This window comes from Plectrocnemia conspersa, unplaced genomic scaffold (genome assembly GCF_051122295.1).
Source record: "Plectrocnemia conspersa isolate PC_06_02 unplaced genomic scaffold, ASM5112229v1 ptg000005l, whole genome shotgun sequence".
In the NCBI taxonomy this organism is placed as follows: domain Eukaryota; kingdom Metazoa; phylum Arthropoda; class Insecta; order Trichoptera; family Polycentropodidae; genus Plectrocnemia; species Plectrocnemia conspersa.
Genome location: NW_028277169.1, coordinates 33,913,619 through 33,929,859, shown reverse-complemented (window position 1 = coordinate 33,929,859; position 16,241 = coordinate 33,913,619). Strand labels below are relative to the sequence as shown.

Here is a 16,241-nt window from a genome sequence, read left to right as displayed (position 1 = left end):
ATTGTAATAAATCCAAAAGTCGACAAAATGCACCAAAACAGGATAATTAAAAAGATCAAATTTTTATACGATAATGCGTAATCGTACATTGAACAAGTTGGGCTATATTATTAGTAATATTACCTCATTCAGTGATTTTATTTTTATTTTTAGTGTTCTCGTTTGATATTTGAAAAATCTGGTGCATTTGTCGATTCTATAGCATTTTTAAAATGGCGGTACGTCATTGGTTATGTGAAGAAGAAGAGGAGGAAGAAAAGTGACGTGCGAGGGCGCAGCGACTGAAAAAAGTTTGACAGCCGCTGACATAACCTCAATCGGCCATGTACGAGTTGCCGCCGGCGAGGCTCTGGCGCGAGCCCCCTCAGATCCCGCGGGTCATGTACGAGCTGCCCCCCAACAGTTCCCCCGCCTTGGACCTAGACCCCGTCGCCGCCGCGCTGGAAGAGCAGGTGCAGCGATTAGCGAAGGTGTAGTCGCGCGGCTCCGCTCTCCGGGGTCTGCAATCTCAGAGAGCACTTCTCTAATTGTTTAACGTCCGTTTTTTAGAAGCCCAACGGAGACATGGCCGCGCTCGAGGAGAGACAGAAGAGGCTGCTGGAGAAGCTGGAGAGCCTCCAGGCGCAGATGGAGAACACCAAGAGGACGATCTTGCTCGGTTCGGCGCCGGCGGTCAAGAAGAGTTTCAAATCGGTAATTTCACACTTTCGATTAATATCAAATAATAATAAAACTTAACCTATTCATTTTTAAATGTGCAATAAATTGTGCATTCTGCTTGAATGTCTGTTTGAATGCCTAAAACCGGTAACAGTTGTTTCGCTGGTTTTTTGTGTTTCTGCAGAGGAGTCGCATTCCTTCGTATTTTGAACCGTGCCAGTTCATCTCATGTTTGACTTTATCAAAAGCCTTCTCAAAATCGATAAAACATTAGTAAATGTTACATCACAGTTTTTATAGAGTATTAAAAAAGGAACTTGCACACAAAAGTATTTGTTTATTCTATATTTTTTAGCCATAAAAACGTTACGATGTCTATGACTTCCGAAGATGTTTTTATGTAGGGCGATAGCTTACAATGTAAACATAATAATGATCATGATAAATCTTATGACAGCGATAGTGGTAGAGACAAATAAAATAAAAATAAATGCAATATCTACGTTGAAAGTCACTTTTTATTTGTAAACATTTTTTTTTTAGTTTTAACCTTTTTATTCATATATTTGCAAATATTATTATCTGTTTATTAGTTATGAATAATACAGTTACAAAAAATGTAATTATCAGCAAACTTGGGCTACTTTTTAAAAATAGGTCAGCACCCCTTAATAGTCAAAGATTTTTGAAAAATATTAAAGAGATCAAACGAGGCTGAGAACCGGTTTAGGGTACAATGTAATCCCAAATTCAAATTGAGTATTAATGAACTAAAAGTTGATATACTAGTGAAATTATTTTTGAGCATGTTTAAAATGCATTTTATCACTATCGAATTTATCTATAAATAGCTTTCTGCAACTATACTCTCAGATGAAACAGCAGTAGCAAACTGGCACGGTCTTGTGCATTAGTCAGCGAGTGTTCTTTAAATTATTATATAAAATAATACAATTTTTTTAATAACATTTTATATTTTAATAAAGTTACAAATTTCAATTAATTATCAAGGATTAACACCGAAACGTAAAAAATACAAAGTTATTTATAATCTCAAAACTTCGATACCATTATTATTTTTACATGTTTTCATTTTATTTTTCGTGTTTCATTCGTTGGGAGATAGGCATTATTAACATTTGACCTACCGGCAGTTTTACTATTAGACTTGCGCAAATATTCCCTTCATATTTAAATTTATGTATTTTTTGATACGGTTCGATTTTTTCTAGACATGTTATTCAAATTGAAGAAAATATATGTAAATTAATATTTTTTAAATAAACCTTTGTATTGAATAATATATGTATAAATATATTTTTTTTATCAAAATAAAATTTAAATTCATACATATATTTAATCATGTCGTTAAAAATTCAAATAAAACACTAAACATAAATTTTTAATTTGACATGTAAACCATATACAAAATTGGCATCTCCAGTATTTAACGCTCAGGGCGCCAATTGATATGACCGGTAGGTAGTGTTAATATTTAACAAAGGGTTGAAATAACAAGCATTGTGGGTTACAACCGCTTGGTCTCGCAAAGGTTAATCACATTAAAAGAGGAACGGTGGCTTCTTAAATTGTTTTATGTTTACTCCTTTAATGCATTGGTGCAAAACAATTGTTTGATTACTCATGGCCCTTTGTAGCAATTGTCTCTTGGTAATTATTTAGAACACAATGATTTGCGGTATCTTTACATGTTTTAATAATTTGTTTTTCATATTATTATAATAATGATATTACTGGGTGGAACAAATGTTGTTTTTAATGAATTAAGAAATGAGTTTTTTATATATATACTTAACCTGTTACTTCATAAAATGTAATGAATATGTGTCGAACATTTTAAAAAACATTCTGCCATACATATGTTTTATTCGCACACATATACAGTTCTATGATAAATCGTTGGCAGCGCCGCGGTGGCAAGAATTGGAAACACCGATAATTTTTTGAAAAATATTTAATTTTAATATATCTACAAATGTTTTAAGCATACACCAAGAGATGTCGTTAATTAAAGATTTTAATATTCCGTTTAACCAATTTTCAACCCTAACATATATGAAACAACTGCGATATAAGGTTCAAAGATTGATGACGGCTAGTCCGTCATCCGCGCCTTGGCTGTGTTTGCCTCAGCTGCAATGTGACAGCTATTGATTATAAATTGTAATACACATACAAATTTATAATTAATAAAGTAGATATCACCTATTCCTCGTTTCTTCCTATGCAGATTTACCCCGTTGTAACGCATTACTATTAACGCAGGTTACAACGGAAGATTAAAAATAAATAAAAATTATGTGTTTCGTTTTGCTCTTGACAATGAATTAATTACATGTTTGTTCTATTTATATAAAAATTATGACCATGAATTTTCAGTTCTATATCACATTTATTGTTTTTAAAAAATTGATTCATGGATATTTAAAAATTTTATTAATAGATTCAGAAAGAAAAAATGTTTTTTAAAAAACAAATTTTCTGAAACGCGCAATTTAACAGATGTAAAAAATATAATTATCACATTTACAATATAGCAAGTAATGTAAAATTTAAACCACAATTTTGTTCCTTATCTTAGGGATCAAGGTTGCTAACATAATTGAAAATAAAAATTGTTAATTACAATCATACTGTTTTCTAGGGATATATTTCAAAATATTGTTACTTAAATTTATTTTATTTCTTTTACAGAATAATTCTCTTCCTAAAGATGTAGTGATCAACACTTGTCCAGAATTTATACCATTTTATTTATTGAAATTGAAGAAGTTACTCAATATGAAGATAACATGTCACACCCATTCGTCTGTTACATCTCTTCCGCAAGCCGTGACCCAATTCTCAAACGCAATAACCAAAGATAATCCTGCATCTCCTGATTTTGTGGCTACGCTAATATGGAAAAACGGTGAGAATAGCTAACATTTTATTTACTTACTTTTAATTAATAATAATAATAATAATCGTTTTGATTTTAGTTGCCGTTTGTACTGAACTGGTTTTATCTTCCATTCCTATCGTCATTGCTGGAGATATCAATGTTTTGCGATACTTGGTTGCGGCGATACCTTGCAAGTTGTCTTACAAAGATACCGATTCAGCGAACTCGATAGATTCTTTATTAGACTGCTGTCATAGCTTGCAATCTCAAAAATCTAACGAAGACCGTCGAATGATTCTTCAATCTCTAAGTTCTAAGCTAGGAAAAGGAAGCTGGTTGGGAGAATCTTCCGAGATATCGATTGCCGATTTTGCCGCATGGAATACTATCAAGCAGCTCAATTGCCAATCGGAAGTGGGAAACTTAAAAGGGTGGTTCCAAAACTGCGAAAAGATATCCATTTGTTGAAATGTTTTATTTGTAAATAAACGAATACGCTTATAAAAACAATAGTTTTTTAAATACAATATACTCTTGACTTTTTTGATATAATTCTTTGCTCCGATGATGATAGATAGGATGAGCGGGATACGTTTAAAGTAAATAAATAAAACACACTTTACGAATCACAGATCATTGTATTGTGATGAAAAATACACATTCTCGATAACAGTACTCAAAATTTCTCATAGTTTCGTAACTACAAAGGCATTTCTTTTTCTTTTTTCGTAATAGAAAAAATTATATCTAATCAGTACTTTTAATAGTCATACGATATTATGTCAATAGTCAGTTCGGAAGTATCTATATAATATATATATATATTTATATATGTGTATATATATAAAAAAAAATACGACTCCAGTCGTAAAATCGAGATCATAGTTTAACTTTGAAAGTTCGACGTCTTCCGATATTACGTCAAAGAGAAAATTAAACTAATCGTGCGACGTAATGGATATGAGAAAAGCTCGACGTGGAATGTAAGCGGAAAATATAAATAACTGATATGGTCAGTCTTGGAAAGTTATAGATTATAAAAATATACATACGTGTAAACACAAATAGTAATAGAGCAAGTATAGTTTACGTCGCAGCTTCGTAACAGTAAATTGACTAATGTTATAAAAACGACCCTTTCGAAGTTTTATTAATTTTTAAATTCCCTAATCGAGTGTCCTAAAAATCGTTTTTCTTTAAAATCTTTGAAAACTAGTGCTGTGCTCGTTTAATACAAAAAACCTTAAGTTTTCATTAACAGTTTTAAAGTTTTCTTTATGTACAAATATACATTACATATTATTAAAATCCACACATCTGGCAGTTTTTTAAATTTTCTTATAAACGCTTAAAATAACGTTTTAACTGTCAAATTAACTTCGAATTAATCGAAGAAAATTTCAGAGGTAAAACATATTAAAACTAATTAAAAATGCAATTTAAAATATTTTGGTATTGAAAATATGCTAAAGACAAAGCCATATTTATAATCATTAATAAAAGGCCTGCATAACTTTAAAAAGTTTTTTATATGTAAATAAAAAATATATCAATATAAAAAAAAATATAAAAAAATTTCGTAACACAGCTTCAATATTATAATTTAAATTTTAGTCAAAAGTTGTGGAGACCTGATTAATAATTTTAAAAAGGCTATAATTTTATATAAGGGGGTTAAAGGCAAAGACGCCAATATGCAAAAAACTAGTTGTGGACAGTGGCGTCTTTGATTTTAACCTCCGTCATATAACGTGTAATTATTTACACAAAATAAATAGTGATGAAAGTAAAAAATTACAATTGACGCCAAAAATTATTATTTACATTGTAAACGTCATTTTGTCATAACTCTATGACTGACCTTTACTTCTATTTAAATCACAGATTTTTTACATATGTACAAAGATGACTTCAGTCATTTTTAAATAAATTTATAATACTAAAATTTGTGCTATAAACACGTTAAAAAAAATACTTAACGCACAAGTCTAAAAGTGTGATCTTATTAAGATCATAATTAGTAGTCTTATGAATCTTTCGATTTCTAAATAAGTTCGTACATAATCAATTGTGTATCTTATTATATACACATTTTTCTAACAATTATAAATACAACATTAAAATGGCATTTTTTTCTAAAAAGTATTATCACCTTTGATTAATTACGTACAGTTTTTTTTAAATATGTATCGTATCAGTTATTATAATGTCACTACCGGACACCTCTTGTCAAACGAACGACGAGAATCCTGGCAGAGGGGCCCGAGACCGTGCCATATTGTTCATAATGATTTGACCTCCGTTGAGGCTCACCACGGCACTTCCTTCCGGTTCCGAATCTGTATAACTAGAATAGTTTCTAACTGGCTTCTGTTTCTTCCACGACTGACGTAAAGAATCGTTTACGTTTGCGTAATGATTGACGAAAGAGTGAGGATCTGAACGAACGCTCTCGTTTTCGCTCTCCGAACCCTGAAACATAAAATATTCATATAAATATAAGCGATAAACATTTAAAAAAACATGTACAATATAAATAAAAAAGGGCGTACGACAAATATGTATCCTATCGCCGATGCTATTTAATAGTGAAGAGCCATTGTGGAATGGAAAAGCAGTGTCAAGGTTGGAGGTAAATTAATTTTTAATTTAATATACCAATTAAGGAACAGAAAAACATGGCCACAATACTTTAAGAAGGATTGAGCCAGAAATGTCAGTTTTTTACACATTGCCAGAAAGTAGACGATGATTATTTGAAACAGTTCTTCTGAAACATCAAGTGCAGAGGAAGAGGAAATTCTGGTGTGACAGAAGAGAAGGACTTCGTTATAGCGCAAGGAATATGGCAGAGAAGAAGAATAAAACATCAATCCTCGTAGCTATACAAAGTATTTTTCTTTCATGTCTTGGATTTATCATTAAAATAAATTGTTTTTACCTTCTGCAAATAAAATGTAGATAGATTTTTTTAATTTTTTACAGCGTTAAATTTATTATTAATTTTATTTTTAAAAAGTAATGGATATTTTAAAGAAATAATTTCTTTATTTTATTTTTATAATACCTTTATAAATAAATATAACTAATTTCTAAAAAAATTAATTTTACAATACCGAAGACACGGTCACGATTAAAAGCGTTTTGCATATACAAATACTTCAACAACGATTCGAAGCGCGTAAATGATTTTTGTCATGCATTATTATAAAATTAGTTTAATATAAGTTTATAACATCACATAAACAAATTAATTGTGTAGTAATCATTCCTACCTTTAGAATCCATAGTCTTTTGTTTAGCTTCAAAGATAAAAAACAACATTTATTAAACTCGCGCATATTAAGTCGTTTATTATTCTTAGACTTACTTCAGATGTATAAATTAAAAATACATAGACAATATAATTTTTTTTAAATTTAATTTAATCAAAAATATATTTTATCCGATGTTATTTTAGATGATCGATTTTATTATTTATTTTAATAACGATTATTTTTTATTAACCCTTTAGTTGCCGAAATTTATATATCGGCTTTTACTATTTTGACGAAAATTGCCAGATCCGACGTTATCATTGAAGAAAGCAGATACATTTTTAATGGGTTGCAGGGTATTTGCTTTAGGAGTAAATAATATTTTCTTATGCAATACATGGAAATTTAAATAGTGATCCCAAAAGGTCAGGCAACCAAAGGGTTAAGAGATAAAATGTTAATCATACCTGCGAATCAGATGAACTCATCTCAGAAGGCTTCTCCGTGACCGAACTATCGTCCGGATTTTCATCATAATCTTTGAGGCTCTCTTCGTCGCTATGATAGGCGACCGATGCCGGTGAAGGTCTCGGGGGAGATTTACCGAGAGGTGCGACGTGATTCGGCGCATTTTTAGCTCTATTGCTCGTTAGTGTTCCACCGAGACTTCCTTGTCCTCTTCTCAAAGTCCCAGTGCTACCCAAATTCCCATTATGCCTAGTTCTATAAAGATCCAAAGCCAACTCTCCTCGTTCTTCGGCATCCATCGCCATTGACTCTTCGAGCGTCTTTTGCGCTTCTTCTAAAACACATGAAATACACTTGAATACATAATATACTCATATGAAAGTTACAAATTTAAAGTAATAAAACTTACGTTTATACTTATAGCTTTTACTTTTAACACATAAAACAGCTATGACCATTATAATTATTATGATGGAAGCTGCGGCTAATGCGACCATAAACCAAGTTTGTCTGTAAAACGGTCGATGTTGTAAATAACCGTATTCTAGGTATAACTTTGACGGTGTCATTATGACGTCGTCCGAATACGCCGGATAACTTATTCCGTATACATTGTACGAAATAACTCTGAATGAGTATCCAGTTGAGGGTAATAGACTTTGGTATGAGATAGTAAAGTCTTCCAATGGTCCGTTGCTCGTTCTCGTGACGGTTTCCCATCTAAAGTCATCTAGGATGATAAAATTGTATAAATTAGTCATTAAAATATTATAAATGAAGATATGAAGATGCAATGATTTCATTCATTATTTTTTCATAAAGTTATGTTATGAAATGTACTATAAATATTAGTAGTATAGTATATCTATAGTTAGATGTATTTCAAAATATGAAGATATTTTGCCTTTCATTTAAATTAAGTTGTATTGTTTGTTTTGGATCAAATAAGCTTTCTAACTTTTTTGTTCTGTAATTTCCCTGGTTTATTAAAAAAAATGTCTGTAAATACTCATTCTTGGAGTGAGTAATTTTCATTTTAAATTAAATTAAATACTATATAAAGAGTGACATAATGAGATAAATTTTTCCTCAGAGAGAAATTTTATGTTAGGTAGATTTATTAAGAAATATATAAATTACAGAGTGACTCAAGATGCGACTATAAAAAAATGAATGCTGTATCATCGATTATCACCAGGAGACCCCCACCTAACTATCTTCAGTCGAAAATTGAAAAAAATGCTGTAGTTTAAATTATAACAACATGACATTTTAAAATATATATTGTAAATAGCTCAGTGGGGAGTTTCGATTCTATTTTGAAACAAAATATCGGATATTAAAAAAAATTAAAATTCTAATCTGCATTAAAAACATACTATAGGGCATATATCTTCTTATTTTGGGGTACTTTGTGGATAATTGCATCGCAATAAATGATGTAAGAAAAAGAGATAACATTCTTGAAGTAGTGAAAACTCATTTTTTTTGTAAATTATACTATGAGAAGTAAGAAACTAAAATCTAGATTTGTGCGAGGATACCAAAAATAAGATAAAAAATTCAGTAAACACGGCATGAAATGAATTGCTTGCATGACACTTGTGCATTCTGAAAAATGCTATGAGAACATTATCTGATCAAAATTCAAGTAACTTACAATATTGCCACGATTCCTTGGCTATTTGGATAAAACAAAAAAAACACAAAGCTTAAAGCGTTTTTTATTTACTAATATTTAAATCAATGATTTTGTAGCTTTAAGACATTTGGAAAGTGGAATAACCTTGAAGGCATTTTCACTTCTTAAATTGCCTTATTGTAACTTTCATCATTGATATAAATGACGATAAATTAAATTTATTTGCAATTAGATTCATTAAAAATATATTGTTTAAAGTACCTTTCTTCCTCGTTTCAATGTAATAGCCTAAAAGAGGTCCTTTTCCGCTCGGTGAATTTTGCCAGTGTAGATCGACTCCCGTAGGAGTTCTTGTCAACACAAGTTGCTTCGGAGCAATCGGAGAGCCTTGTTGAGGTCCTGTACTGATGTTTCCCCACACCGGCGGGCCCAAATCGATTGTCATAGCTCTGACGCTGAAAGTATATCCGACTTCTTCTTCCAAACCGCCCACTACTAAGCTCGTTTCTGTTACTTTTTGCTTGACTTGTTTGCTGAATTCTGAAAAGTAAAGGTGTGTTACATAAAATCTTTATTAATTTATAATAATTAATACTACTCACTTTCATTCTGCTGAGTTGTTTCATACGTTACAATATATCCGACTATTACTCCATTTTGCTTTTTCGGAGGAAGCCAGTTAACTCTCATACTGGTCATTGTGATATCAGTGAAATTGAGTACTTCTGGTGGCCCAGGAATGCCTTGATGCGTCCTAACTGAAATTGGCGGTGAGCGTGGTCCATCTCCGGCAGGATTGAAAGCCAAGATCTGAATTCTATATTCAGTATACTTGTCTAAAAACACTAGATTGTGGCTAACTGACGTTGCAGGAACTATCTCAATTTCTTCTTCGATTTTTTTATCAGACTCGTAATATTGCGGAGAATCCGTTACTAGGTAAAATACCTGTAAAATTTGATTAATTAATATCGGTTAATTAATAAATATATTTTTAAAAGCATACTTTGTATCCGAGTAGATCTCCGTTTTGTGCGCTCGATAATAAAGGCTTCCACGTGAGTTCTACTTCTGTGGGCGAATGTGGAATTGCTGTGACATTTCTTGGAGGAGCCGTTGGTACGGCTTCCCCGACCCAAACTGCAGCAACTTGTCCTAAAGGACCTTCTCCTTGCGAATTAAATGCTCCAACGGTGATTTCATAATTTGTATCAAATGCCAAGTCAGATAGCACGATTTTATTAGACTGGAATTAAATAATAAGTTATTAATACAATATTTCAGTCCAAAGCAATTTAAGTGTGCTAACTTACTTTTATTCCCATGACATTTTCTTTCAGTGGATTTTGTAAAACAGTTGGAAAATCCGATACGGGTTGATATACCACTCTATAGCCTCCAGTCTGTACGTCTCCGCTCCAATGCTTCTCCTCAATTGGATTCCAGTATACTTCAACACTGCTTCTAGTTATCGGAATGACTTTTAAACCTTGTACACTTTGACTTGGAGCTAGAATATATAACATAACATATAGTACAATTGAATAAATTTAAAAAATAATATTATAGTTACTAACCTGCTGGCAATGTCCTGACTTTAGTAGAAGCCGTACTATATCTACTCGGTCCTATATCATTTGTTGCTTGAATTCTGAATTCGTAAGTCGTGAAAGGTTTTAAATCGCTGGCCGTGTACGATGTTACAAACGGATCGACTCTCTCAGGAATAGTTTGCCAACTTCCTTCATTCTCTCTCAATTGTATCGTGTAATATCTCAACGGACCGTATCCGTCTCTACCGGGCGTCCACGAGAATGTTATATGATGCGATTGTAACTGTCCTTGTGAGACTTGAGGTTGAGACGGCGGCTGAGGCGCATTTCTGTTATTAGTCGTTAGAACTAAAGCTCTAGCTATTTGTCCCCATCCGAAGCGAGTTTGAGCTGTTACGGTGAACAGATAATAACGTTCAGATGTCAAACCTGTCGCTCTAAAAGTCCTATCGGACGGTAAGAACTCTCTGGAAAATATGCGATCTTTGGTGCTGTTCAAATGATACGTGACTCTATAGGCCAATATCTCTCCATTGGGATCTTCCGGAACGTCCCAAATAATTCTGGCGGTTGTGAATGATACGTCAGGGAATGAAACGTTCGATGGAACTCCAGGAACTGTAGATTATAATATCATTAAATAAAAATATGCATGAGAATAATATTATGTAATTAAATATGTACCATCTTCGAATGTTTGTACAGTCACTGGTGGTTTGCTCAAAGATCCATCTCCTAATCTGGTGTAAGCCAAAACTTGTATCTGATATGTTACATATTTCCTCAATTCTGTTAGAGTTGTAGTGTGAGTTTGATTCGATGGTATCGGCTTGCAAACCGATTGCGAATTCCTCACTGATAGTGTTCCTGGAATCGTCGGGGATGAGAATGGCGCATAGCATACTTTATATCCTTCCACCATGCCGTTTTGATGATGAGAAGGTACTGAGCCCCATACTACTACAATTGTGGTTGATGACGTAGCATTTGCCGTTACGTTCACAGGACCCATTGACGGAACTAAAATAAATATATATTAAAATTTGTTTTAAGTTGGAAATAATATTTGTACAAATTAGGGAATAAATTTTACCTGCTTCTCTAGTTCTTTCGATAGCTGGAGGACTTCCACGCGAAGATCCGACTTCATTACAAGCCATAACTCTAATTTCATATTGAGTCCAAGCTTGCAATCCATCTAATACGTGAGAATTTGAAGTGTGATCTTCAATAAGAATGCTTTCAATATCCTTTGAATTTACTCGCTTATATGTGATATTGTAACCGCGGGGGTTTCCAAACCATTCGATTTGTTGTAATGGCTAAAAAGTGTTGTATGATAAATATAATATAAATATGAAATGAAACAGTGTCAAGCGGTCGTCTGGTTATTTGCCAAAAATATTTTAGTTTAGTAAGAGAGTTAAGTTACTTACAATCCATCGGACTCGTAAATCATTAGCACTGACGGCTCTTACAGTCACGTTATTCGGAGGATTCAAAGGAGGTGCTTGAATTGTTTGGAATTCTTTGCAAGGCGCACTTGGAGGCGATGATCCAACTACATTATTCGCAATAAGTCTCAACCTATAAGTCGTAAACGGCACGAGAGTCTTCACAATAATAGATTGAGCATCAGGCGCTGATATGTCGTATATTGTCATCCAGCTTGTGTTCCTCGCAGTTTGAGCCTGTTCATTAATTAATTAATATACATTTCAAATAAAACTATATTATAAAATTAAATGAAAATTACCTGAACAGTCCATTTTGATATTGAAGAATTTCCATCAAAACCAGGTGTAAATTGCAATACTACAGAAAATGCTTCTATATTGGATAGAGCAAGATTGAACGGAGCACTAGGAAGTACGGGTTTGATTCCTGATTGAATCGTAGCTTCTTTAGTAGGTCCGTCTCCGACTTCAGTCAAAGCGCTGATTTCAAAAGTATAAAAAGTTGTCGCTTCAAGATTTTCAATCATTACTGAAGATATGTTCGGCGGAAATAGCTCTTCTTTCAAGGTATTCATATGATCTTTGACTAAATATTTCAATCTATAACCGGTGAGTATTCCGTTGCTCTGCTTTGGAGATGACCATACAACCTTGACGGCTCTGTCTGATATATCGTCAAATTGTAAATTAGATACTTCATCAGGCACTGCAATTATATATAAGAGTAATACAATTTTTTATAGTAATATATAATATAAGCAAAAGTGGACCAATTTTATTACCATCTTGACTAGTAATGACACTGATATAATCACTCCTATCTCCATCGCCTGGATCGGTGAAGCAAACCACTGTTATATTGTATTCGGTGAATTTTTCAAGTCCAGTGATGACAGCATTTTGTTCGGCTAATGGATCGATGAGGCTGGGAGGAACGCTTATGACTTTTTTCTCGATGTTTTTCTCTTCATCGCTATCCCACCTCCAAGCTTGCAATTTATAACCCTGAAATAATTTCATATATATATATGTAAACACGTATATAATATAATATTAGCTACTTCAGATCATAGAAAATATCTTATAGCTATTCAAAAATATAGTTTAAAACTGCTAAATTTACAGCTGCATTCAGAGCAGGTAGTGAGAAAAAGAACAGAGATTTCCGATTAGCACTCCAAAAACTTTGTTCAGAAATATTAGTTTTACCACCGACTCACACAAACATAAAAGTTAGCCGGTCATATCGTTTTTTAATATTTAGATTTCATTAAGATTCATAGTAGTTCATTAAGTAAAATTTGATCCTAATTCCAACCAAGAGAACAGGATTGTACCCTAATAAGATAATGTTATGCATTTGGTGGGATATGAAGGGCATAATTCATTATGAGTTATTGGATTATAGGCAGACAAATACGACAGACACATAGAGTGCTCAGTTAGTTCGTTTAAAAGCGACTCAAACCGTAAAAAGATATTCTCTTATGAATTAAAGGTGGATAATTTTACAACAAAACAGTGCTCGTCCTCATGTATTCAAGAAGACGATAGAAAAAAATCGATGAATTTTTTTGAGAGCTCCTTTCTCACCCTTATTTAGACATTGCTCCAAGCGACTGTCATCTATTTAGATTCCTGCAATTGCTTTTAGGTGGAAAAAAATAGTTTACAAAAATGGATATAAAAAATGACATTGAAGAATTTATTGCTTCAAAAAATACATTATTTTTTATATCAGATATAAAAAATTTGATTAACATGTGGAGAATAACTGTAGAAAAATATGGAGAATATATAATTTAGTGAAAGTATTAAGCGTTTTCATTTATAACTCATTTAACCCGTACCTTAAAGACTTATGGAACAACCTGATATACAACTTTGCTTTAAAAAAATAATAGTATTCTGATTTATTTAGATTGTGCCAGTTACAAATGTCGTTATGGCCAAGAGATGTTTGACCCAAGCCGAGCGGAAAACTCTTGGTCGTACTTATACTACTGGCTTCTGCACTATATGGACGCAGTGGTGAGCTTACGTATAATGTTACGTAGAAGTAAAATAAATAAAGTAAAAAAAACAAGTGTTTTTTTGGTCCTTCGAGCCTCGATACGAGATTCTCGAGAACCACTGAAGTTGAATAAGGTTATTTTCTTGTACTTTTTTTAAAGAGTCCCTACTGATCTATGTTGATGATACAGGCGGCCCTCGACTTTCGAACGTTCGACTTTCGCACAATTCACTATTTCACACATTTTTAAACAAAAAAACAATTTTTTTTTAAAAAAATTTTAAAAATGGGTGAGAAACGGAAAAACTTGTGTTGATATGAACAAAAATAAATCAAGAACTCATAAACTTCCCACGATTCAAGACAAAGATGGAAATTATTAGACGTTCTAATAGTGGTGACGTTCGTATGATACAAACAGGTCTACGATATGTTAAATTTTGCAAAATAAAAATACAATTAAGGAATACGTTCAAAATTGTGGAAAATAAAGATATATTTCCACAATCTTTAAAGATATGTTTGCAGAAAAACACGGAAAAAAAAACATGGATGAAATGGAAAATCTTTGGCATCGTGGATCGATGACCAACATCAAAAAGATGTCCCTCTGAGTATTTCAATTATTCAAGCAAAAGCTCTTAGTTTGCACAAAGATTGGAAGGATAGATTAAAAAAAGATTTTAACACGGTTTTTCAAGCAAGTAACGGTTGGTTTTACAATTTTAAAATGAGGTATTCTTTTCATAATATTAAATTTACTGGAGAATCGGCTGATGTGGATAAAGATGCTGCAAAAGAATTTATTTCCTAATTATCCAAAATTATTGAAGATGGAGAATATTCCTCTAGCCAAATATTTAATGTAGATGAGACAGGTTTATTTTGGAAAACTCTTTAACAATGAAAAATATAAATGAAGCCTTCACGCATCTTGACAAATTTTTAAATATTATGGAAGATTGTGATTCCAATGGAGAACGCATATCTCAAGTGCGTAGGGCGATCAATAAAAACATAGCATGTTATAAAATACTATATGAAGAAAAGAAAAAGAATAGTGGAAAACAGTTAACTCTTGATAACTTTTCAAAGGAAACACCCGTAAACCCCACTTAAACGTGTCTCTTAAACGCCTCTTAAACATCTTATATTTACTTGATAAATAAATATTTTAAAATACACACAATTTAAAATGTTTTTTACTTCCCTCGACTTTCGAACATTCAACATTCGCACACATTTTCAGGAACCAATTATGTGCGAAAGTCGAGGGCCACCAGTATAGTCATTCTTATATCCCGAAATAAATAGTTTAAAAATGGAGATAAAACTATGGGAATGAAAATTGACATGATTTATGAAAATCTACATACCTGATTGATTCCGTTAATTTTTTGAGGATCAGGTGGTGTCCACCACACGGTGATAGCTGTCGAATTAAGGGCGTTAGTTCTCACGCCAACAGGTGGAGCTTCAGGTACGCCTTCCTTAGTCTTAATCTTGGCACCGTCAGTAAAAACGCCAACCCCTTTATCGTTATATGCGGCTATTTGCACAATATAATCCTTCCAAGTTATCAAATCTTGGATTAAGTAGTTCCTTTGAGCTGCATTTGTGATATTCTGATGTGTCCAAGGACTGTGATTGTAACCGTAGAGTCTGTATCGAATCACATATCCCAAGATATGACCGTTCCGGTGCTCTTCCAAAGGCGGTTGCCATTGAGTGATGATTTCGGAAGAAGAGCGAGCCGAACCGACAAATCCAAGCGGCGGTCCGGACGGAGCTGGTGTTACAATATTTAATTAGTTGCAATTATAAAAGTGAGATTAAGTTAAAACGGTACAATTCACTACCATGCAGTATTTCTATTGTATAATATATAAAGGGACATCGACACATGCGCATATATTGCACATAAATAAAATTTGCAATAATATTATAACAACAATTCAACGAATGCACAAATTTAACAAAATAAAAATTGCATAGGAACTCATATTTGTTAAAAAATATTCTTAGTCATCTGAGTAAAGTCGATACATATCAAAGTTCTGAACTAGTTCAGAGCTTTGGTGAGTATCAGGCGTAAGACAAAACATGGCAAATTATAAATCATGATGGATGCACAGACATAAAAACGGTCTTAAATCATAAAAATCGTATGTTTAAAAAAATAATAGTCATGAGTGAAACGTGACAGGAAACAAAGTGTATGACATGAAAAGTCACAAACAAGTAATACCTTGACAGCATATCAGATCGCTGGCTGTGTAACAATA

The 16,241-nt window shown here is 32.7% G+C and overlaps 2 protein-coding genes across 3 annotated transcripts in view; one reads left to right on the top strand and one right to left on the bottom strand.

Moving 5' to 3' along the window:
• Positions 1–294: 294 nt before the first annotated feature.
• On the top strand, positions 295–4,072 carry AIMP2 (aaRS-interacting multifunctional protein 2). 2 transcript variants are annotated; one of them, XM_088186616.1, is made up of 4 exons: positions 295–452; positions 550–693; positions 3,376–3,592; positions 3,663–4,072. In XM_088186616.1, exons 1-4 carry the CDS (start codon positions 324–326, stop codon positions 4,031–4,033), a joined length of 861 nt encoding a protein of 286 aa, XP_088042742.1. In that variant the 5' UTR covers positions 295–323; the 3' UTR covers positions 4,034–4,072. The 2 variants fall into 2 exon arrangements, with proteins under 2 accessions (XP_088042742.1, XP_088042741.1); XM_088186615.1 differs by having other exon boundaries at positions 295–470.
• Positions 4,073–4,183: 111 nt separating this feature from the next.
• The window catches only part of sdk (sidekick cell adhesion molecule), a 180,868-nt gene continuing 168,810 nt past the window's right edge, over positions 4,184–16,241 (bottom strand). Inside the window, exons 11-24 of the mRNA XM_088186614.1 lie at positions 15,333–15,745; positions 12,725–12,947; positions 12,242–12,648; positions 11,922–12,176; positions 11,579–11,807; positions 11,170–11,505; positions 10,510–11,103; positions 10,246–10,442; positions 9,939–10,178; positions 9,535–9,880; positions 9,194–9,472; positions 7,700–8,020; positions 7,290–7,624; positions 4,184–6,037 (exon numbers count right to left, since the gene is read on the bottom strand). Coding sequence (XP_088042740.1) covers positions 5,795–6,037; positions 7,290–7,624; positions 7,700–8,020; positions 9,194–9,472; positions 9,535–9,880; positions 9,939–10,178; positions 10,246–10,442; positions 10,510–11,103; positions 11,170–11,505; positions 11,579–11,807; positions 11,922–12,176; positions 12,242–12,648; positions 12,725–12,947; positions 15,333–15,745 — 4,418 coding nt within the window. The 3' untranslated portion in view covers positions 4,184–5,794. The remainder of the gene's footprint in view (positions 6,038–7,289; positions 7,625–7,699; positions 8,021–9,193; positions 9,473–9,534; positions 9,881–9,938; positions 10,179–10,245; positions 10,443–10,509; positions 11,104–11,169; positions 11,506–11,578; positions 11,808–11,921; positions 12,177–12,241; positions 12,649–12,724; positions 12,948–15,332; positions 15,746–16,241) is intronic.

What these genes read in the sequence shown, in the direction of transcription:
- AIMP2 (XM_088186615.1), top strand. Translation starts at nt 324, where the DNA reads ATGTACGAGTTGCCGCCGGCGAGGCTCTGGCGCGAGCCCCCTCAGATC. An exon ending in AGGTGCAGCGATTAGCGAAG is followed by an intron (nt 471 to 549) that starts GTGTAGTCGCGC and finishes TCCGTTTTTTAG; the next exon opens with AAGCCCAACGGAGACATGGC. An exon ending in TACGCTAATATGGAAAAACG is followed by an intron (nt 3,593 to 3,662) that starts GTGAGAATAGCT and finishes TTTTGATTTTAG; the next exon opens with TTGCCGTTTGTACTGAACTG.